The sequence below is a fragment of the Thunnus albacares genome, chromosome 22, assembly GCF_914725855.1.
Source record: "Thunnus albacares chromosome 22, fThuAlb1.1, whole genome shotgun sequence".
NCBI classification, from domain to species: Eukaryota; Metazoa; Chordata; class Actinopteri; order Scombriformes; family Scombridae; genus Thunnus; species Thunnus albacares.
In genome coordinates, this window is record NC_058127.1 from 12366666 (window position 1) to 12387799 (window position 21134).

The 21134-nt window shown below is 39.8% G+C and overlaps 3 protein-coding genes and 1 long non-coding RNA gene across 5 annotated transcripts; 3 read left to right on the plus strand and 1 right to left on the minus strand.

Annotated features, from left to right (window-relative positions):
* The first annotated feature begins 356 nt into the window (after positions 1 to 356).
* cldn15a (claudin 15a) lies at positions 357 to 4600 on the plus strand. The gene is made up of 5 exons (XM_044340520.1): positions 357 to 757; positions 1119 to 1283; positions 1631 to 1712; positions 1802 to 1909; positions 3519 to 4600. The coding sequence occupies exons 1-5, from the start codon at positions 541 to 543 to the stop codon at positions 3613 to 3615; spliced, it is 669 nt and encodes a 222-aa protein (XP_044196455.1). The 5' UTR covers positions 357 to 540; the 3' UTR covers positions 3616 to 4600.
* A 214-nt stretch (positions 4601 to 4814) lies between these two features.
* On the plus strand, positions 4815 to 17849 carry LOC122973767. Its single transcript, XR_006400126.1, has 2 exons — positions 4815 to 4924; positions 17811 to 17849. It is a non-coding gene; the product is annotated as an uncharacterized LOC122973767 (long non-coding RNA).
* Positions 6300 to 12750, plus strand: dnajc3b (DnaJ (Hsp40) homolog, subfamily C, member 3b). The gene is made up of 12 exons (XM_044341498.1): positions 6300 to 6649; positions 8321 to 8431; positions 8580 to 8704; positions 8845 to 8919; positions 9039 to 9182; positions 9604 to 9785; positions 9910 to 10029; positions 10322 to 10427; positions 10606 to 10726; positions 10830 to 10962; positions 11096 to 11244; positions 11735 to 12750. Exons 1-12 carry the CDS (start codon positions 6565 to 6567, stop codon positions 11881 to 11883), a joined length of 1500 nt encoding a protein of 499 aa, XP_044197433.1. The 5' UTR covers positions 6300 to 6564; the 3' UTR covers positions 11884 to 12750.
* naa38 (N-alpha-acetyltransferase 38, NatC auxiliary subunit) lies at positions 13794 to 19808 on the minus strand. Of its 2 annotated transcripts, none has more exons than XM_044341499.1 (3): positions 19644 to 19808; positions 15882 to 16056; positions 13794 to 14286 (listed from the first exon to the last, which is right to left on the minus strand). In XM_044341499.1, exons 1-3 carry the CDS (start codon positions 19740 to 19742, stop codon positions 14162 to 14164), a joined length of 399 nt encoding a protein of 132 aa, XP_044197434.1. In that variant the 5' UTR covers positions 19743 to 19808; the 3' UTR covers positions 13794 to 14161. The 2 variants fall into 2 exon arrangements, with proteins under 2 accessions (XP_044197434.1, XP_044197435.1); XM_044341500.1 differs by lacking the exon at positions 19644 to 19808 and adding an exon at positions 16764 to 16871.
* Between the last annotated feature and the right edge of the window lie 1326 nt (positions 19809 to 21134).

Sequence of the window (21134 nt, forward strand, 5' to 3'; positions counted from 1 at the left end):
AAATTTAGGTTTGAAGACACAAATACCAACATTTTCATGAAGCAAAAACACAAAAAAACATTAGACATAGACAGCTTATAATGTTCGATTGTTCTTCCAATTGCATCAATTGTTATATTGCTCATATTTCTGATCAAACCTTTGTGATCGAATGCATTTTAAAAGAAGATACATGCACTTCTAAACATGACTGAAAACATACACAGCACAGTGTCATTAAGAGCAACAGATGACCATTGGACCTTGGGTAAGCCGATAAACACCTGTTCAGTTTCAGGGGTGTAAAATGAAAAAAAAAAAAAAAAAAAAAAGTGTGAGGCGAGAGGGGTGGAGAGAAAGCAAGTCATATAAATCATTATAGATATCTGTTGAGCTGGACACATCTCACAGTTGCAGACCAGACACCAAACTTCTCAGACACCCACAGACTTTCTGTCACAACAAAATCAAATATTCTGGCTTATATAAAAAAGCTTTATTGAATTATAAAAACCGAGATCTGGATACATTTTTGTTTGGCTGCTGGACTGAGGGGGGGTCATGGATCCGGTTGTGGAAGTAGTGGCTTTGTTGCTGGGGTTCATTTCTTGGGTGATGGTAGGGATCGCCCTGCCGAACCGTTACTGGAAGACCTCCACCGTTGATGGGAATGTCATCACCACCTCCACCATCTATGAAAACTTGTGGATGTCCTGTGCGACGGATTCGACGGGGGTACATAACTGCAGAGAGTTCCCCTCGTTGCTCGCTCTGAATGGTATGTTGACCCATCAGTGACAAAAAAAAATCTTATAAGTATGCTGAAAGGTTTTTAATTTCTGACCCACAAAACATCAATTGTAGATCATTTTAAGTTTAAAAAAAAGTTGAAAGTAGCTAAATTACATGAAATGCTGATGTTGTTTGTAAATAAAAAATGCTTATGCAATGATGAGTGACTGTTAAAGGAACATTTCAAGATTTTAAAAGTTTAAATATTCTACTTTAATTGCTATTAAATTGATTGCCAGGCATGTTTATGGGCAAAAATCTAATCTTTCAAACTGGAAATTATCTGATGACCCTTGTGATTATAAACTGACAGTGAATTGGATGGTTTATTTCCTTCCTGTGTCCAGGTTACATCCAGGCATCTCGTGCCTTGATGATCACATCGATAGTACTGGGCACCTTTGGACTGCTGGCGGCCATGATAGGAGTACAATGCTCCAAGGCTGGAGGAGAAAACTTAGTCCTCAAGGGGAGGATTGCTGGCACTGCTGGAGTCCTTTTCATACTTCAAGGTAACAAAAAGACAAATAAAGTGCATAAATAAAAGTCCAAAAAGTGTATTTTTGGAGTAGTTGAAGCAGTGAAGTAGAGTCAAAATGGAGAGAAACATATTTTTGATATAGAAATGTACCTGCTTTTAGCTTGTAGCCTTTCTGTCTGAATTATAATGACTCTCAAATATATTACCCTATAAATACCTAAAGGAAAATCCAACTAAATTATGATTTTTATTACACGGTCAAATAAATCCTTCATGATTTTTTACTGGCTTCTTGCATCACTGAATCTGTATCTGGCAGCTTCCCCACCGCAATGATTAAAGAATATTTGTTTTTCTTTTTTCTTCCTCCATCAAAAGGTGTGTGCACAATGGTTGCAGTGTCCTGGTACGCCTTCAACATCACACAGGAATTCTTTGACCCTTTCTATCCTGGCATAAGGTAAGATGGTGGAGGTGGTGGTGGTGGTGGGACTGGAAATTACCCAAAAGGCGAGTGTGTCACTGATCACACTGTGCTGTGTGTCGCAGGTATGAAATAGGAGAAGGACTTTACATCGGCTGGTGCTCTGCTGTGCTCGCCCTCGCTGGAGGAGCTGTTCTCACCTGTTCCTGCAAACTGGGAACACAGGAAAAATAGTAAGTTCATACTAACATAATCTGACCAAAATACAAAACAATGTGCACTTAGCAGTTTTTGTGCATGAAGAGTGTCTGTAAAGATCTATATCAGTTAAGAAATGCTTTAACACTGACCTTTAATGCAACTTCAATGGAGGAAACATGATAAAATCTCTGATGTGATTAAAGAGACGCATTGATAATAGACCTAATGAATTAATCAATCTGTCAATAAATACATCATGTTAGAAAGGGATCTATATATAAATAACTAAAACAAGATGGATTAATACATAAACAGTGTAATTTGTAAATCAATATGCAGTTTTAAAAATAAATATAGAAGGTACATGCATAAATAAATGTAGGACAAATAATTTACAAGTAAAGTTTACATGAAGGAAATCAAAAAGAGGATTCTTTTTTTCAGTTTTCATGGTTTTTACTAAAAGTTTATTTAACATTTAACAAATCTTTTAGGATTTACATGCACACACTGAACACCTGTCATGACTGTTTTGCAATGATATACCTTGTGAAACTGGTAGGAAAGCATGTCATGGCTCTTTGGTGCCTCGTCGTGGTAAAACTGTGTTAACCCACCAGTGGGATGTAACATGAGCTCTTGTCAGATATGATCACCTGAGCTTGTGTCCGCCCATCTGAGTTCCTTTGTTTCTGATGTGTTGGATGTTTTATTGGAGCTCTATTTTAGTGGTACAAAATATCAGCTTTATGTGTCATATGCAAAATGAATAAGAGCATAAGAAACCAGTCAGATGACCTGTCTCATACATTTTAAAGAGCCGTGCCACAGACACATCCTGTTTAAAGCCACTATGTGTAGGATATACAGGATTTGGACATTTCCAACTTTGGCGCCCCACAGTGGAAAAATCAAAAAAGACACTTTTCACTGGAATTGCACAGACTTCTTATACTATATATATAGAGAGAGATAGGCCTTTTTCACAGAAGGCATGTCCCACTATGAAAAAGCACAGGTTTAAATAATAAAATGAATGATGGCTGGATCCCATTTAGCTGCTTCAGTTTCAGGACCCTGTTACTGTGCGTGCTGGATCACTGTCACATGATCAGGACTTACTGGGACACCTAACTGGGATGAGACATCATTAATGTTATTAGGAGCACCTGTGCTTTTGTCAAAATGTAAATTAACAGACCAATTAATCAAATGTTGTCAGGATTGTTGATTTGACAACATAAAGCCTGTCTGAGGAACTGAGAGCAGCTGAAAGTTTAGAATATTTTATAGGCGTTATTTATTTTATTTAATCATTTATCTTATTGTAGTGTTTTAAAATGTTTTATTCCCTCTTATGTATTGTATTGGTTGTTTATATGTTTTATCTAGTTCTTGTTTTATTTTAATCCATTTTATTGGTTTTTATTACATTTTTATCTCTTTTGTGTGCATTAGTCTGAGATTGTTTTTATTGTTTACATTGCTTCTGTCTTATTATTAGTTTGTCAGTAATCTGTAAAGCACTTTGAATTTTACTAACCTGTACAAACCGTACCATACAAATGAAGTTTGATTGATTGATTAATTGAAATGCATCCTATGTGACTAATGTTTTTGTTTTACTGTCTTGTTTTGCAGCCCTATGCCTTATCAAGCCAGGGGAACCGTATATTCTGCAGGCGCCCCAACTAGAAGTGTTGCAGCCAGTACTTACGGACGAAACGCCTACGTTTGAGCAGGGAAGGAAAAATGAACTTTATCGATTAGAACAGGCATCTAACACCTTTACATTTATACTAATGGGGCTTTTTGTCCACAACTATGTATGAGGAGAAAGTCCATCACACTGTATGTCCAGTGATGAAGGTAACATAGCGCCACTGTGTTGTATATAACTACAATCAATCAAATGTGAATCCTGTACAAATGATACTCCATGACCATGACCAGTACTCTGCTGCTTATTCAAAACATTAGGGACATCGACTCAATTAGTGCAGGTGATCCATTATTGATTTGTTATTTGCCTCGCTGGACAGAAGAGGAGATGTAGAGATATTAAAGAGCTGGAGAAGGATTTTTAAAATTGTCCCTGATATTTTAGCATTGAAGCTGTACAAACATACTGTTCGCTTGCAATGTTTTTTTTTTATTTATGTTCCCCTTGTGATGTCAGCACTAAATACATTTATAGTCACTTGTTTTCAAAGAAATCTATAAATCTAATGATCTGCGCAGGCTTACATTTTTGTAGACATTTTTTACGGGGAAGGTCAAAGTGGGGTGATCCAGATGTTTGAGTGTGTTATTTCATACAGTTTTATAGTTGTATAAGAAGACGATGGACAAGCTATCTTTGTTTTGATGTTTTTTGGGGGGTTTTTTCTACAATTGCGCACAATAGAATGTTTTATGCTTAACATCCCAGTTTGGTTTCTTGTTCCTCTTTTCAGTAAAGTTGTGACTATGTTCTGTTGCAGAAATGTCTTGATGATGGGGATGTTATATGAATGTATGTATTTTCATCTGATAAGTTTTCACTGTTAAAATTTGCTACAAAAAAAAAGGGTTTTGTCTTTTTCTATGTATAAAATTTTGTGATTAAAAATGTCATGATGAGATAAAATGTCATTGGAAAAATGGTGTTGTGAAACAAAAAAAGACTTTGGAAAAAGGATGTTTTTAAATAAAAAAAACTGTTGGAATGAAATAAAAATATGTTGCAACAAAATCTGTTATTGTGAAAAGAAGCAGGATTAAATAATATTTCATAAAAAATCATCCAAGGCCAAAATCCACAGTGTGTCCGCACAGTCGTTTTGTGCAAAAAATCCATTTAAAAGTTGATCTGAAGCTTATATGAGGCTTCAGCAGTCTGAGTTAGTCATATCAAGTGGATGTCTGCCACATTTAAAGTCTTTTTAGCATCAAATTCCCTCTTTGTGTTTCCCTGTTGAGCTGCGGTGGAAGTATTATAACAAAAAGAGGAACTTTGGCACTAAAAAGACTGTAATATTGAAAGATGTCTACTTGATTTGAGTCATGTGAGACTTCATATTAGCCTCATCATCATCCATCACTTCCATTGTAAGTGGATTATGAAAGGATCTTGTAATGGTCAGTATGAACAGGAGGAATGATTACAGCAAGAAAAACCTGTTTCAATCATCATTTGGGCTCCTGACCGTTGTTTTAAGACAGACTTCGTGAACCTGCCCTTTAAGAGGATGTTTTGATGGCGTAATTTGGCTTCCGTACAAAACCACACTGACAACATAAACTTTTGACTTCTCTCCTGCAAAGACTTGACATGCAGCTTGTTCTGCTTGTTCAAAAGCAATAAACAGAAAATACCTCTTAACAGTCAAGGCACATAAGATAAGAAAAATAAATTACATTATATAAAATAATATTATGACAACACAAATAATTTAAAAACAAATTACTACTATTAAAAATAACAATAACAAGTCTGCAGTCTTTCATAGCTTCTCTAGACCACTGGTTCTCAAACTTTGTCATATCAAGGACCCCTAAACTGACACAAATTAGACCACAGACCCTCATCTGTTAAGATTTTTGCTTTTAGATGTTTTATTGTAGAAAATATATTAAACCCATGACCAAAATAGTCATACATTCTGTCATTTTGTTATTTATGGATGGAATTATAGTGAAAACAAATGATTCCCCTTTCAAAGACCCCTGGGGGTCCCCAGACCCCACTATGAGAAACACTGCTCTAGAGGTCATCAGATATTTTCAGTTCTTAAATATTAAGCTCCAAGGGGAGACACTGCCTGTTTTCTTTTCATTAGTTTAGTGAATTTATTAGTCAGTCAAAACACTGAGATGAATGTCCACAAGATCCCTTTTAAAAACAGAGAAAAAGGGGGTTTCATTCTCCTCCACTTAGATGTTTGGATGAAAAAATTACACCAGCAGTATCAGGTTGTTCAATATCAAGTCACTCTTAATTAGAGATTCATCAATACTGACTCAAATAGCTCGTATGAGCGCATCCCTACTCTTCATGTCTTTCATGTTAATACCAAACACAATATTTTCTCTAGTGAGAGGAGCAAGTATTTGTATTTTGGTTGACATCCAGGCCTCTAAACCCTCCCAGAATGTCACAGAGTCCATACAATGGAAAAAGCTTTAGTGACAGTGCATGCTGTGTGTCCATGCAGGGACATGTGGGAGTGCCACTAGTGTTAAAATAGTCTCTCCAATGAGAGCAGCACACGTCTCTAGACCAACACGGATGTGCGCTGCGTGGACCAACCACGGAAATGTAGGACAGAAAGAGACACCAGACAGGAAGGTTTCATTTTACAAAGTGTTTAAGCGCGTCAGCTGTTCGACTGCTCCATCATCATGTTGAGTGGAGGTGTTTTAACTACAAGTAAAGCCCAAGTGATCCGCGGCTCAGGAGGGAAAGCGCGCCTTTAAGGGGGTGGGAACCTCTGAGCTGAGTGTCGCCTTTTCCACACGGAACACAGTCAGACCAGGACCGTAAATACACCGTCGTAGCTGTCCCTGCGGTCTGGCAGAAGGAAATGATGAGGATTTAACAGATATTATCGCCGTTTCAATGAAACAAACCGGCGTTTTTCGCCCGACGTGAAAGCAGAAGAGAGTTAACGCTTGCTAGGTGTCAAAAGTGTGAATCGTTTTAACCATGGAGACGTGCCGGCGGGGCGGAGTCAGCGGGGTCCTGTGCTCCCTGTCACTGCTGTGTGTCATTTTGGACCTCCAGCTGGACGGTGAGACTGCGTTTAAAGTCAGAAATGCTCTTTTAGAAACACCTCTCCAACATAAGTATTGTTTTCAGACGTTTTTAGCTCGTTTCTCTCTGTTTAATCGTTAAAAAAACGCCCATGAAAGCTGATGTCCCGCCCTTTCTCAGACTTCCACAAAAATGAAACTGAATTTGCATCTGGTCGCATTATTGCACTTATATGCAATAATTATAACTTAAATAACTACCTGTAGCAGCTTTATAACGTGTTAAAGAGTTGAGGAAGTAGTTGTGTGCATTGACAGAGGCGTAGCCAGGAATGACAGTCTCTGGGCCCCCACCCCCCTCTCCTGTCATCACCTTTATTACCTCTGTAAATATGGTTTATACACAGAAGTTTAGACAAGAATATCACGTATTTCATGCTTAAATTAATCAGTTTTGTTAATCAGTTAATTTCAGTTGTGGTAGAAGTATTCAAATCCTTTACTGAGGTGAAAGTACCAATACAGCAACGTAAAAGTACTTTATTACAAGTAAAAGTATTGCAGTAAAAGTAGTGTTTTATATTATTATATATGACATCATTAGATTATTAATACTGGAGCATCAGTGTTAGATCAGCATGTTACTGTTGTAGCTGCTGGAGGTGGAGCTAGTTTCAACTACTTTATATACAGTTAACTAGTTTAGTCCAGTGGTTCCCAACCTAGGGGTCGGGCCCCTCCAAAGGGTCACCAGATAAAACTGAGGGGTCGTGAGATGATTAATGGGAGAGAAAAGAAGAAAAAACAAAGTTCTGATACACAAATCTGTTTTCAGTTATTTGGAATTTTTCTCTAATCTTTGATTTTTGGTGAAATATTGGATCATTTGATCATTTATTAAAATGAAAGCATGTGAGAAGTTTAGAGGGAAAAATCACTATTTGTTGGAGCTGTTATCAACTCATAGACATCTGAAATGTGACCCCGACTGCACACTGCTTGTAAGACGTCAAAATCCAAAAAGGTTGGAAACAACTGGTTTCATCTTTAACAATGTGTTGTATTTTAAAAGCTTGTTATATTATCCATTGTGTCAAACCTTCATCTGAAAAGTAACTAAAGTTGTTAATGTATTGAGTTACTTTCCACAACTGGTTAATCGTTTAAGAAATGCTGCTTTTCTTTGTGTTATATTTACTATAAATTTAATATCTTTTAAGTTTGGGCTGTTTTTTTCAGACAAAACAAGCAATCTGAATATGTCACCCTGGGCTCCAGGAAGGGTGATATTTATTAGAGCTGCAGCAATTAGTTGATTAGTCAATCAGCAGAAAATGAATCTGCAGTCATTTTGATAATTGATCAATTGTTTTTAGTCATTTTATTCAATAGAAAACGTCCAAACTCTCTGATTCCAACTTCTCAAACGTGAATATTTTTTGGTTTCTTTATTTTCTGTGATAATAAACTGAATCTCTTTTGGGTTGTAGACTGATGGTTGAGATAAAACAAGACATTTGAGGATGTCACTTTGGGCACTTTGGACATTTTTCACTATTTTAACTATTGATTTAAGAATATAATGTAATAAGGAATGTGCCTGACAGACAGACTCACACATCATGATCTGCTTTAATCATTATGCTGCTGATCCGTTGACAGCGGCGTGTTTCTGTCGTGGCTGAATTAACACTTGTTTCATGCTTCAGGTGTCTTGGGGGCGACTCATGTGGAGATTGAGCACCACTTGGAGATGGGCCGCAAACTTCTGGCAGCCGGTCAGCTGGCTGAAGCCTTGTCCCACTATCACTCCGCTGTGGGTAAGGTTACACACACACACATACACACACACACATTTATATTCTCGCCTCTGGCTGACATTTTCAGTCTTGTATCTCTGCTGAGTTCTTCCTCGTGAGTGTATTCACACTCTGTAAGACAAAATAAGTATTCTTTGACATTTTCCAGAGGGAGACTCTAAGAATTACCTGACGTACTACAAGCGAGCCGCGGTGTTCCTTGCTATGGGAAAATCCAAATCTGCCCTGCCAGACCTGACCAGAGCCATCCAGCTGAAGCCGGACTTCCTCGCTGTGAGTTCCCCTGATCGCAAGTAGAGAGAATATTGTTTATTAAGTCTTTATTTTGTGTCCATGTGCATCTCCTGGGTACTCTCATCTGTTCTCCCACACCTCTTCCTCCCCCTCATGTCATCTCATCTCTTCATTTCCAGGCCAGACTCCAGAGAGGGAATATCCTTTTAAAGCAGGGCAACACACAGGAGGCCAGGGAGGACTTTGTAGCAGTGGTAGGTTCACTAATACTGTATGCCGCTACTTTTGCAATCAATGTTTTCCCTGCCTGACTAGTTGTTTCCTTTATAGACTTGAATCACATAGAGGTTAATAAAACTGTCTTATTCTCCAGCTGCAGCGCTCTCCAGACCACGAAGAGGCTCAGGACCAGCTGATGAGAGCTAATGAACTGGAGGAGCTGCAGGAGGAGGCCCACGCTGCGTACCACCAGGGGGACTACAGCGCTACCATCTCCGTGCTGGAGCGAGTCATCGAGGTACGCGTCAGCTCTACAGTGGGGCCTACTTTTGGGGTCAAGCTGTGACTATTGCCTCACTGCAGAATCCTGCGTGTAGTTTTGGAAGCGTACTTTTGCATTAAAAGGTTTTCCAGAGATTTAAAAAAGCCTTTTCCATGTCGTTACCCTGTCTGCCGAGCTGTATTGGTCCATTATTTATCATTACAGCTCAAATGTATGTTAAAAAGTTGTTGTTTTTTGTACATCTCCTCCATCATGTAGTTAAAAATGTCCTCCAGTAATGCGTATTAAGGATTATGGAGGAATTCCTTACTGTCTTTTCAGTCAAATTAGCATCTTTGAACATTTAAAAAGGATCTTTTTAAGATGGATAATTATTGTCTGAGAGTTACTGCTGTTGTCTGTTCATTCTTTTATAAAAGTCGCCATCTTCCCTCAGATCTCTCCTTGGGATCCGGAGTCTCGGGAGCTTCGTGCAGAATGTTACATCCGGATGGGAGATCCTCAGAAAGCCATCCAGGACCTGACGCCGACCACGAGGCTACGTAACGACAACCGCGCCGCCTTCCTGAAGCTCAGCCTGCTACACTACGGCCTGGGAGAACACCACGAGTCACTCAAGTGAGCCGGCACAAACTGGAATAAACAAACTACTCCTCAGCGTCATGCAAATTCAGCATGATTTTACATCTCGAGAGCAGTCTTGGTGCTCGCCGTTGTTGATTTAGTTTCCTTTTCTGTGCAGTCACATCCGAGAGTGTCTGAAGCTGGACCAGGACGACAAGGAGTGTTTCAGCCACTACAAGCAGGTGAAGAAGCTCAGCAAGCAGCTGGACGCAGCAGAAGAGCTCATTCAGGAAGAGAGGTCAGTGTCTGCGCCTCTGTAACTGACTGTCCTCCTAAGACATCTTGTGTTTTTACGAGAATGTGTACTTCAAAACATGCAGCAGAAAACAAAAAGTGAATTTGCAGATGCTCATGCAGCCTCATTAGTGGAACCTAGGCACATACTGCACCTTATTACCCATTCAAATCTTATTCACAACATGCATGCTTTCCTGGCTTTTAGTATCTTGTTTCCTGACTCTCCAAAAGAACAAGGAACAGGGAAGAAGTGTTCTCTTTATTCATCTATTGTGTTCTCTTCTTGCAATCAGGTATCAGGAAGCTATTGATAAGTATGAATCGGTGATGAAGACGGAGCCTAACGTCCCGCATTACACCAACCTGGCCAAAGAGAGGATCTGCTTCTGCCTCGTCAAAGTGAGAGCGATGATCATCTCTGTGTATTTGAAGCTCTGGAGCAGGAATTCAAGCCAAGTTTGATTAACCGATTTACTAGACCGTTAATAGTTCAGCTGGCATCAAACTTGCCGGTCCCAGTGCTCCGCTGGTTCATATTTAAAGTGCTTTTTCTCCTCGCGATTCTTGCCAATTCTAGGTTAGGCTGGCTCAGGAGGCGATCGACGTGTGCTCAGAGGCCCACCAGAGAGACCCGCGCAACACCAACGTCCTCCGAGACCGAGCGGAGGCTTACATCCTCAACCAGGACTACGAGAAAGGTAGAAGCACTCATCTTCAACAGCAATAAACTGCATGAAGATATTATATTTGCATGCACACACCTTATATTTATGTAATCTTTTTCATTTCACCCGTCCTCAGCTGTGGCAGACTACCAGGAGGCCAAAGAGTTCGACAGCGAGAGTAATGAAATTAGAGAAGGGCTGGACCGAGCGCAGAAGCTGCTCAAGCTCTCTCGCAAGCGGGACTACTATAAGATCCTCGGTGTGGGCAGGTAACCGGTCCAGCTAGTTTTGTTTTTATCACAAACAGTGTCATCTTCTCTTTACTTGACTGACCTCCAACACTAAATCCATCCTTTGTGGATCACTTTAAAGAGTAGAACACGTTTTGATTGTTCTCCTCAGGAGCGCCAACAAGCAGGAGATCATCAAGGCGTACAGGAAGCTGGCACAGCAGTGGCATCCTGACAATTTCCAATCAGAGGCTGAGAAGAAGGAGGCGGAAAAGAAGTTTATCGACATCGCGTCGGCTAAAGAGGTCCTCACCGACCCAGGTCAGGAGCTCAGATGGTTACATGTGACACCACTGACGTTATTTGAGAGAAACATATTCAGAGAAAACTTAAATCACAGTGAAAACACTCAGCATGGCAGAAGTATCAGAAAGCTATAGCACGACTTGTAGATAACCAATTGCTAACGGATAATTTGATGAATAGAGAATAGTTTGATGTTTTGGGAAGTAAATATGAAAGCAGCCGTTAGCATAGCTTAGCACAAAGACTGGAAACTGCTAGCGTGTGAGCTTCACAGATGCTTTTAGGTGGATTTTAATAGCTTCACACAAAGCCAGGCTCGCTGTTTCCCTGTTTACAGTCTTTATGCTAAGCTAAGCTAGCCGGCTACTGGCTGTACTGTCATGTTAAACAGACAGACATGAGAGTGGTGTCAATCTTATTGTCTAACTCTGAGCAGGAAAGCAAATAAGCATTTGTAAGAGGAAACATGTGCGACTTATTAATGTTCCTCCAACTGTCTTTCCAGAAATGAGGCAGAAGTTTGACGCGGGCGAGGATCCCCTGGACCCGGAGAGCCAGCAGGGCGGAGGCGGAGGACAGGGCCGAAACTGGCCTTTTCACTTCAACCCCTTCGAGTCTGGCGGCAGCTTCCACTTCAAGTTCCAGTACAACTAGAGAGGAGGACTTTAAGAACACGGTGGGGATGGGGGGTGGGAGGGTACGGGGACGTTGGGGGAAGATCGATGAAGGAACGCTGGAGTCTTCCTCACAATTTGTGCTTCAGCTTGGACGCGGTTTTGTGGGTTATTTGATAATTTCACTTTTAATGCAGTGAAGGCACAGCCGAGGTTTGTGCCGTACCGTGAAAAAAAAAAACTTGGGACTTCTGACCACAATAACTAAGGACTTAACTGCAGCTACTGTTTGAAAAACTTCTCGCTGCGGTTGAAGAAAACGAAGTCTTCACTTCCTTTAGGAATGAGAAGGTGGTGGTTGAAAGCAGTCAGTGTGGGACAGTTTCTCTCATTTCATTCTTTGTGCCATTCTTTGAAACTTTACCAGGGGGACTCTTCTTCTTCTTCTTCTTCTTTTTTTTCTTAAATGCAGTAACGTTTCCTTGGAACTTTACATCGGAGGACTCTCAATTGGTTTCTGCTCACAGTATTCTCTAAAGTGGGAATCTAAAACAAAAAAAAGGAATCACGTTTACTGATCTTCTATTTTTGACCATGTCGAATCTTCTCCATACTAGAGAACAAAGATTTTTTATATTCGATGACCATCAAGAGACGCGTTTTGTTGAGCTTCTACATCGACGGTAAGTAGGTGAGACTTGAGCACTATTACATGAAACTTGTGGGTGTCTTAAATCAACGTAGCCGCTCTCTGTGATCGGTTTTCTACAGCTGTATAATTGGAATAATGTGTGAATCCTGTATTTGCGTGGATATATTATATTTTCAACAGGCTGCATATTCAGCCGCAAACATGGATGTAATTTAATTTGAAGACTTGTGGAGTCTATAAGAACATAATGAGGGGGAAAAAAAGCGCCTAATATTCTGGACAAAAGCATAGTAACCGATGACTGAATCAAGAGTTTGTAGCTTTTTTCGCTCGTTTCCCTTTTCACTCATTTCAAAGCACGTCTTTGAAAACTTGCACTTTTACCCTTGTTTGTTTTTGAAAGAACCACTCCTCTCTCTTGTTTCTCTCCACTCCTGAAATGTTACTGCAAAGACTCTTTTTACAAACCAAGTGTGTCTTCAACAGCTATCCAAGAGCCTCATTTCTGAAAAAGGTCTGACAGACACGTGTACTTGAATATTATAAAACCACACAGAAAGACGTGTGTGTGTACGCAAAAATGTTACTGTAGTATTTAAAGTAGCGGCACTGTACATGAGTGCGGGTCTGTATACAAATCAATTGGGTAGAAAAATACTTGATTACTCCACCAATTCCTGATGCATATTGTATGAAACTCATAAACAATTGTGTATATATATATATATTTGTTGAACAGGTGACACTGAGGTACAAATTCAAACCATTAAATCACTGATTTAAAAAAAGTGCAACTCAAATTTAAGCTAAACAACAGTATAACCATAAATAAAAATGATATTCTTTGAAAGGTTTTACTTTTTCAGCACAAACTAAGTTATTTTGTCAGTGACGACTCTTCTTAAATACTGCTGGACTGTGTGAACCGAATGTGACAGGCTCTTTGTTCTTAAATCGACTGTTTCCGGGTTTCTTTTTTTTTTTTTTTTTTCCTTTGTCGTTAGTGGCATCAATTCTTCCGTTGCCAAAACTGAATCAGCTGACATGCTCAAATGTATTAAAATATTGAAACAATGCCAATTTGTCTGATTTTTTTTTGCTTGGTAATGCATAATAATCATAATAATGAAGGGAAACAGCTACAGAGGAAGCGTTTTAGTGGTTTTCTCATGACACTAAACTGCCCTCAATTCACCAACTTTCTTCACTTTACATATTAATATTTACACTTACAAATAAATCAAAATATAAGAAATATCACACTTGTTATCTACTTTTAGTCAATAACAAACACTAAGTCTCAAATACAGGGATTTATTTCAAAATGTCCAAGAAAGACGTTTACTGTACACGACACTGAAACACCATTTCACACATTGAGCAAGCTTGCTCACGCACACACACACACACACACACATCACATGTGCTGTATTGTACAGCTGTTACTGCAAAAAGGAGACTTCCTCACATATGAAGGGAATGGCTAAAATCCAGAACACTGACGCAGGATTTCTGCATCTGTAGCGGAGAAGTGACTTGATTAAAATCCACACAGTCAAGACGTCCGTTGTCCTTTGAGCTCTGCCGCAGCCGTTACATCAGGCTGAGTGGGAGTCAGTCACGCTGAACGCTGCTGCTCCTCCTCCTCCGGGCAGGCGGGGTGTCGTCAGTGGTTAGCCCCGAACCCTTGCGTGTCTTCCAGACTGTCGGCCTCCACCTCGATGGATACCACATGGTGACCGGGGATCATAGCCAGGCCCAGGACTCTGGGTTCACCCTGGGAGAATGTGTCTGTGGAAAAAATGAGATAAATAAAAAAAAAAGAGTTCATTTTCTTTGGTCACACACAAGAGCGTTGAGGGATTTACCTTCTTTTAACCTCTGCTGGTGATTCACACAATGTCACGAGCAACGACAATAAACACAGCTACGCAGATTCTTCTATTTTAGATCAGATTTCGCAACTAAAAGTGCAAACTAATGAAAAGCCCTGAAATGACTGAGCCTTTTCCATAGCTGCCCCCTCCCTCTGGAACTGTCCCCAAACACATCCGTCACTGCACTGACCTGTCTGTGTAACTAAAACTTGTCTTTGAGTACCCTGAAAAGCGCTCTATAAATAAAAATGTCTTATTATTATTTAACACTTTGTTTGTGTTTCCATCAGTATTTAACTTTAAAGGATACTAGCTGGCATTCAAAAGTACTTTTTGACACCTACATGTATGTGTTTCCTCTGAAAAAGGCTCCAAAGCTACAGTAACTCATTTACTGTCCTACAGTGGTGGAACAGCTGGCACAGTGGCAGCAAAAAAACCCCAAAAAAACAACATTTTAATGGTCACAAAGGAAGGAAGGAGGGAGGGAAGGAAGAGAAACATAAAACATACCAGGGCCGTTTTCACAAACATTCTGAGAAACCTTTCACAGAGCTCCTGACTTAGCCTAAAAAAGTTCTAGCGAGGAGTCCGAGCTTAGGAGTGATTTAGGAAAAATTCTCGGAGCGACTCTGAACAAAGAAGGGACAGAAACTTTAACCTTAGTGAGAAGGTGTGGTTGACCCCGTTGCTAGGTGAACCTGATAGGCCTAATCATAGAATTTAGGCTCTGTTAAGACATGGTGTAATATAAATACTATTTTATGTGAGACATACTTTAAAAGTAGTCTATGAAATGTTTGACATGTCGTTATGTTTATTTGCTTATGTTTATAGCTGCTGGTCATTTTAGTACTTAATCTATGTGATATTAACGGGGGAAAAATGGCTCAGCTTTCATCAATTTCTGTGATTGCTGACCAATCTATGTAAGTAGCAGCGTTTGTTAGCATGTATATCTTTTTTTTTCCCAGCTGCCAAATATCTCAGTGTTGTGATCACTTTCATTTCTGGCATTATAGTGTCATTGTGTCTGGTGGGAGATGTGAGCGTATGTCTAATAAGATCGACCACAAACGTCCCTGCACGATCTGATCTGTAGCGTTTTATTAACTCACTGTCATTCAGCGTTTAGAGAATATTTCTCCTACCGACCTTTGTCTTTCCGCCACTTTCTCTTCTGCTTAAGGATCTCTAAAGCCTCTTAAAAGTCTGTTTTTCACCTTAAGAGCTCTCTTTAAGGGCTAAGATGCTTTGTGAATAACTTTTATCTTTACCAGGATCTAGTCTTAACTGTAAGGAGGAAATTCTTAATGTCATCATTCATAATAATAAGTTTCTTAGAATTTCATCAGTAGGAGCAACTCTGTGTACCAGGAAGCTTTATTAATACAGCCCCAGGATGCTTATAGTATGTTCTCTCAAACGGTTATAATCATTTTCTCATCAACAGCATCATTATCGTATACGTGCTGCAAGGCTGCTTGATCCTCTCTGGTCTTCACCTACCTGTGGATTTGAGGAATTCCTGAGCTGAGCCGAGGATGACGTTGCAGTCCCGGTCTGTGCAAAGAAAAAGCCCCACCAGAGTCCGTCCGTCTGTCATGCGGATCCTCATGTTCTTGTTCAGGAGCCCCTCTAGTTTCTGCCTGGCCTGGGATGATGAGGACACATCAGACTGCTCCTGGGTGTGAACAAAAGGACAATAGATTACACTTAAATTGATTTTAATGCTGAAACAATCAGTCTCATCTTTGATTAGCTGATAAACCACAAATATATTTGATTCTAACAGTCAATTACTTCATTTTCAGGATGCAAATATACCAAAACAGTTGCTGCTCATAACACAGATTTGAAGAGTTGTTTGATATTTCTCGTTTTATATCATTATGAATTCAACACATTAGGTATTTGCCTGCTGGTCAGACCAGATGAGCAATATTGAGATAATATTGGGACTCTGGTAGAGATATTAATCGATATTGGAAATATTTTTAGATGCAACTTGCAGCCTAAACACATCAGGCTATCTGGCTTATGATAACATTATCGTTTGAAAAATATCTTGCTATGTTGGAGGATTTTAATTAATGAATACACGTATTAAATTGTATGTTGCTTTGACCAAGATAGTTATATATTCAGATGCTTAACTTAAATAATAGTATGTCTGTAAATATTGTCTGATAGCTCTAATATTTATTTACTTTTAACAGGTGACAGATGAGCCGCAGCAGCTAATTCAACGTAAAGCTAGCACTGAAGCCTTGATAAAAATGAAATAAAGCGAGCTTTAGAAACCTGACGAGATTTTCTTCACCACTATTACACGTCAAACAACATGAGTAACGATTAAAACACTACAAGTTAAAAGAAAGAAATACATACACGAATCGAAGGACCATTTTCCGCGATCATTGTTGCCATACCTCTCCCTTCTTCTTCTTCTACTACTACATTTGCTGTCGGAGGACTTTCTCGGACGGACCAGCTGAACCGGAAACGGTGATTTTTGTTTTGTTTGTTTGCTTTTTTTTTTTTTTTTTTAAAGGGAACGGCATCATCGAAGATAGAAAGATAAAAAAACAAGTAAATTATTACACTGGCAGCACAAGTGGTTAACAGAGGAGGCAACAAACAGCGGAAAGGAACACTATTAAATGTAAGACTCTATTGTTAAAGCTGATATTTTTACACCTGACCTGTTGTGTTGTTTCAGCGAAATTTATTACAGCCACATGCTGACTCTGACCCTGCTATTAAATGTATTATTTTAATGGACTATGTATTATTTTAATTGTATGATATTTTAACTATGTAACTGTTGCTGAACAGCGGCCTCTGTGGCCACAAGTAACAATTACAAGTCATAACATAGAATAATGTTATATGTATATATTTCCTTAAATTTTCTTGAGACAGTTGCATCAAAGGACTGGTTCAGAATTTTCAATTTTCAAGTCTGTCTTAAAACAACAGTCAGAAGCCCAAATGAACATTGAATTATGTTTTTCATGCTGTAATCATTTATTCTGTTCATACTGACTATTAGAAGATCCCTATACTGTGTTTTTTTTTTTTAATCTGTGTTTTTAACGGTATCATGCTCGTAATTTCGTTCTGCTTTGCATCACTGATGTTTTGCTGAATGACAATAAAAGGATCTTGAATCTTGACCAAATCCACAGTCCTCCTTCTGTGCAAAAAATGTATTTAAAGGAATATTTGAAGCTAACATGAAGCTTCAGCTGTCCAAATTAGTCAAATCAAGTATATATCTTTCAACGTTAGCCTTTTTAGAGCCAAAGTCCCTCTTTTTTATTACCATACTCCCAGCGTAGCTCAACATGGAAACACTGTCCAAGGACACACAAATAGGGAATTTGATGCTAAAAAGACTATAAATGTGTCAGATATCTACTTGACATGACTAAGTCAGACAGCTGAAGCCTCATATAAGCTTCAGATAAACTTTTAGATGCATTTTTGCACTAAATGACTGTGATGAAACACTGTGGATTTTGGCTTCCATCACTTAAAGCATATTTGAAGGGGATCTTTTAACGGCCAATATGAAGAGGAGGAATTATTACAGTGAGGAAAACCTTTTTCACTGTTCATATGGGCACCTGACTGTTGTTTTAATACAGACTTGGAAAATTGTGAACCTATCCTTTAAAGGCGTCAACATATATTCTTTAAAAAATAAAACCATCAGAATTGTTATCTGGCAGCGGTGTGTGTATTCTAATTGTTTTTTACACATGCCCACACACCAGCTGACAGACTCAGTAATGTCAGTTAACACAGAAATATCTGTCCAAATTTAGTGGCTAACTATAGCCACTAAAAGCTACTGGTGATACCAAACCAAGTATAAGACTGTAGCAGCAACACCCCTGAGTTTATTGAGTAAGGTGTTTTATTGCTTATGAATGCAACTTTCAATTTGTATGATAAACATTTTATTTCTTCTTTCAAAAGTAACATAGTGTTGCTTTAATGAACTCTCAGACAAGATTTTACCCAAAACAATGGTGGAATAATGGAAAAGACCTCAAATGTCCCCATTATGATGTGTTTATTCACTGACTCTTCCAGCTGTTATGTCTTTGTTTCTGTGTCTTGATAAATAAAATTAAAACAAATATAGTACTTTAGTTTTAGATGTCGCCATTTTAATGTAGAAAATGATATGTTAAAATGTAATTACACCTTGATTTGTGAAATTACACCATGATTTTGTACGTGTGTTCCTGCTCAAGATAAGATAAGAATTTCTGGACTCTCAAGTCTAAAATGCTAAGTGAGCATGAAAGGTTGGTTGGTTTGACCCTTGAACTAAAGTTGTCAGTGTTAATAGGCCAAATCAATCAATTAGCCTAACATTTTTATCTGTATTCCTGATTCAGATTTACACCTTCTCACTACAGGCTCTGACCCATGTGATCCGCTGACTGTGTGAAGTGTACGTGCCCCCTCCTGGCTCTGTCACGTGCCAGGCCGATGACTTCGGAGAAGCCTGCTGGAAAGATAAACAGCACGAGGGAGGAACTGCTTTGGATACAAACTCACACCTTGACGTTACGAGAGCTACAGATGGGGGTGAGCGGTATATGCTGGTTTGCATCCCTTTTTTTGTGTTGTTGTTTTGTTGTCTGGACTCCTGTTGACCCCTTCAAATGAAGCAATATCTACTTGCAACACCTTAGTTGCACATGTTTTTCATTTGTCAATGTCAGTTCTTTCTATTACATATTTGAATCATTTTTAGATGCCTGAAGAAGCAAAATTATCCAATTTTACAAGAAGAAAGCAAATGTTAGAGGAAAGTCAGATTATTGAGTCAGAGAAATATGTCTTTTCTGCATTTGTATCATTTTAATCAACTTGCGATCCCTTGTGGGGGTCCAGATCCTCAGGTTGGGAAACACATGAAAGCACTGTTACTATTTTAGCTCTTCATGTGCATCAGAGCTCTTGAGGCCAGTCTGGTGGCTGTCTTGTATCTCGCCTCAGGTGTGGACAGATCAGCTGTGTTTGGGAGGTTTGTTATGCAATCAGCAGAGTTGACTTGAGTTCCTGCAATTGTACATGTACTCTACACATCATATTAAAGTGGAAATGTAAGAGACTCCCTCCTTTGTTGTTCTCAAATTAAACGCTGATGCAACTCCTCCAGAAACTGTAAATCTCAAGGGAAGACAATTGGAATCCATTAAATGACTCACGCACGCCTAAACACAAAAAAGAATAAGTCATACTTGCATTTAAAACACTGTCAGGACGTGTGAAGTGTGAAAGGACGAGCGGACACAGATCAACGTAAGGCGACTTCCTCTTTTCTCCACAGGCCCCCTGCTGCATTATCAGCTCTCTGGGTTGCCTCAGTTCAGACAGCTGAGCTCTGAATGGAGAACAGGAGCTGGTGTCTTCCTCTGTGTGTTGTGTCACACTGCATAAAATCTGGGTTAGCTAGAGCGCAGCACCCAGGGGAAGCGCTTCTCCCTCTCATCCTCGGTGTATCTGGGGTGGGGGCATGGAGGGGAGGGGGGTGGTGGTGGTGGTATTCTCAGCACAGACAGTAGTGCAGTGTGTCAGGGCCTGCAGCATATGAGAGTCCTGGCTAGTTTCACCCTTTTTTTTTTTTTGCACAGTCATGGCTGTAAATACCTCACACACACATGGATGCTGTGGGTGAGGGTATGTGAACTACACACACACACACACACACACACACACATAGACACACTGCAGCCATCCAATCTGGCAACAGCAGTCTCCTCAGTGGCCAGAGGCTTAGTAGGGGGCTCCAGTCGCACACTCAGATGCACTTTCCCTGCACACACACACACACACACACACACACATCTCCTCCTCCTGTGTGTCTTGCATTGCCGCCGTGTCTCTCTTGGCAGATGTGTCCATTGGATCAGGCACTAACAAATTCCTCTCGCCTCATTTGTGGGCGCGGGGGGGAAGCTGAGCCGGAGCGGCTCAGACACCTGTTGCAGGCAGGGAAAGAGAGAGTGAGAGAGAGAGAGAGAGAGAGAGAGAGAGAGAGAGAGAGAGGAGTGGTGCACGGGAGACGAGGCGTAATTGAAATGCTTGTTTACGTACATGATATCCGGTTATTGGTGTGAAAGCCGCAGATGTCAGGGTTCACACATACAGACAGAACGTGGGGAGGGATAAAAAAACAAAACGGATGCGTTGCGGCTGCGTGCCACGCGCTCAGGATGGCTCAATCCTCGAGCTCTCACCTTCTGTCACATCACTGCTCTCTTCACTGTTTCTAGTCATATCAGGCGGCAAAATTAAAACCTAAATCCAACATGCTCCCTCTACAAATGTATAGTCTAGTTAAAAGTACTTTTGAGAGGGTTCAGTTATTGTGCCAAAGGTCTGCCTGCTTGCAAAATTATGAATAACTCACAAATTAGGGCACAGAACTTATGATAATTACACTTACAGTGAGTTCAGGCTCGTTAAGTCACTCGTTAAGTGTTCCTCCAGCCAATAAACTGATTGTGTCAGATACAATAGCTCCCTTAACTCTGTACAGAAACTGGAGTAATAAGAATTTAAAAACATCTAATTTATTCGACTTTTACATGAGTTAATAGACAATATTCAACGGACAGATTCGTGAATGAGGCACCTCGGCTTTTGTCTGACTGCACATATTTTCTGCTTTAGAAATTCGGAGCGAAGATTGTGAGTTTATTTGTTAGAGTGGAAACTAGATGAAATCCTCCA

What these genes read in the sequence shown, in the direction of transcription:
- dnajc3b (XM_044341498.1), top strand. Translation starts at nt 6,565, where the DNA reads ATGGAGACGTGCCGGCGGGGCGGAGTCAGCGGGGTCCTGTGCTCCCTG. An exon ending in TGCTGGAGCGAGTCATCGAG is followed by an intron (nt 9,183 to 9,603) that starts GTACGCGTCAGC and finishes ATCTTCCCTCAG; the next exon opens with ATCTCTCCTTGGGATCCGGA. An exon ending in GAACACCACGAGTCACTCAA is followed by an intron (nt 9,786 to 9,909) that starts GTGAGCCGGCAC and finishes TTTTCTGTGCAG; the next exon opens with TCACATCCGAGAGTGTCTGA.
- cldn15a (XM_044340520.1), top strand. Translation starts at nt 541, where the DNA reads ATGGATCCGGTTGTGGAAGTAGTGGCTTTGTTGCTGGGGTTCATTTCT. An exon ending in CTCGTTGCTCGCTCTGAATG is followed by an intron (nt 758 to 1,118) that starts GTATGTTGACCC and finishes TCCTGTGTCCAG; the next exon opens with GTTACATCCAGGCATCTCGT. An exon ending in CCTTTCTATCCTGGCATAAG is followed by an intron (nt 1,713 to 1,801) that starts GTAAGATGGTGG and finishes TGTGTGTCGCAG; the next exon opens with GTATGAAATAGGAGAAGGAC.
- naa38 (XM_044341499.1), bottom strand. Translation starts at nt 19,742, where the DNA reads ATGCAGCAGGGGGCCTGTGGAGAAAAGAGGAAGTCGCCTTACGTTGAT. An exon ending in GTCCTGACAGTGTTTTAAAT is followed by an intron (nt 16,057 to 19,643) that starts GCAAGTATGACT and finishes GTTCACACCCAG; the next exon opens with GAGCAGTCTGATGTGTCCTC. An exon ending in GGAATTCCTCAAATCCACAG is followed by an intron (nt 14,287 to 15,881) that starts GTAGGTGAAGAC and finishes TTTTTTCCACAG; the next exon opens with ACACATTCTCCCAGGGTGAA.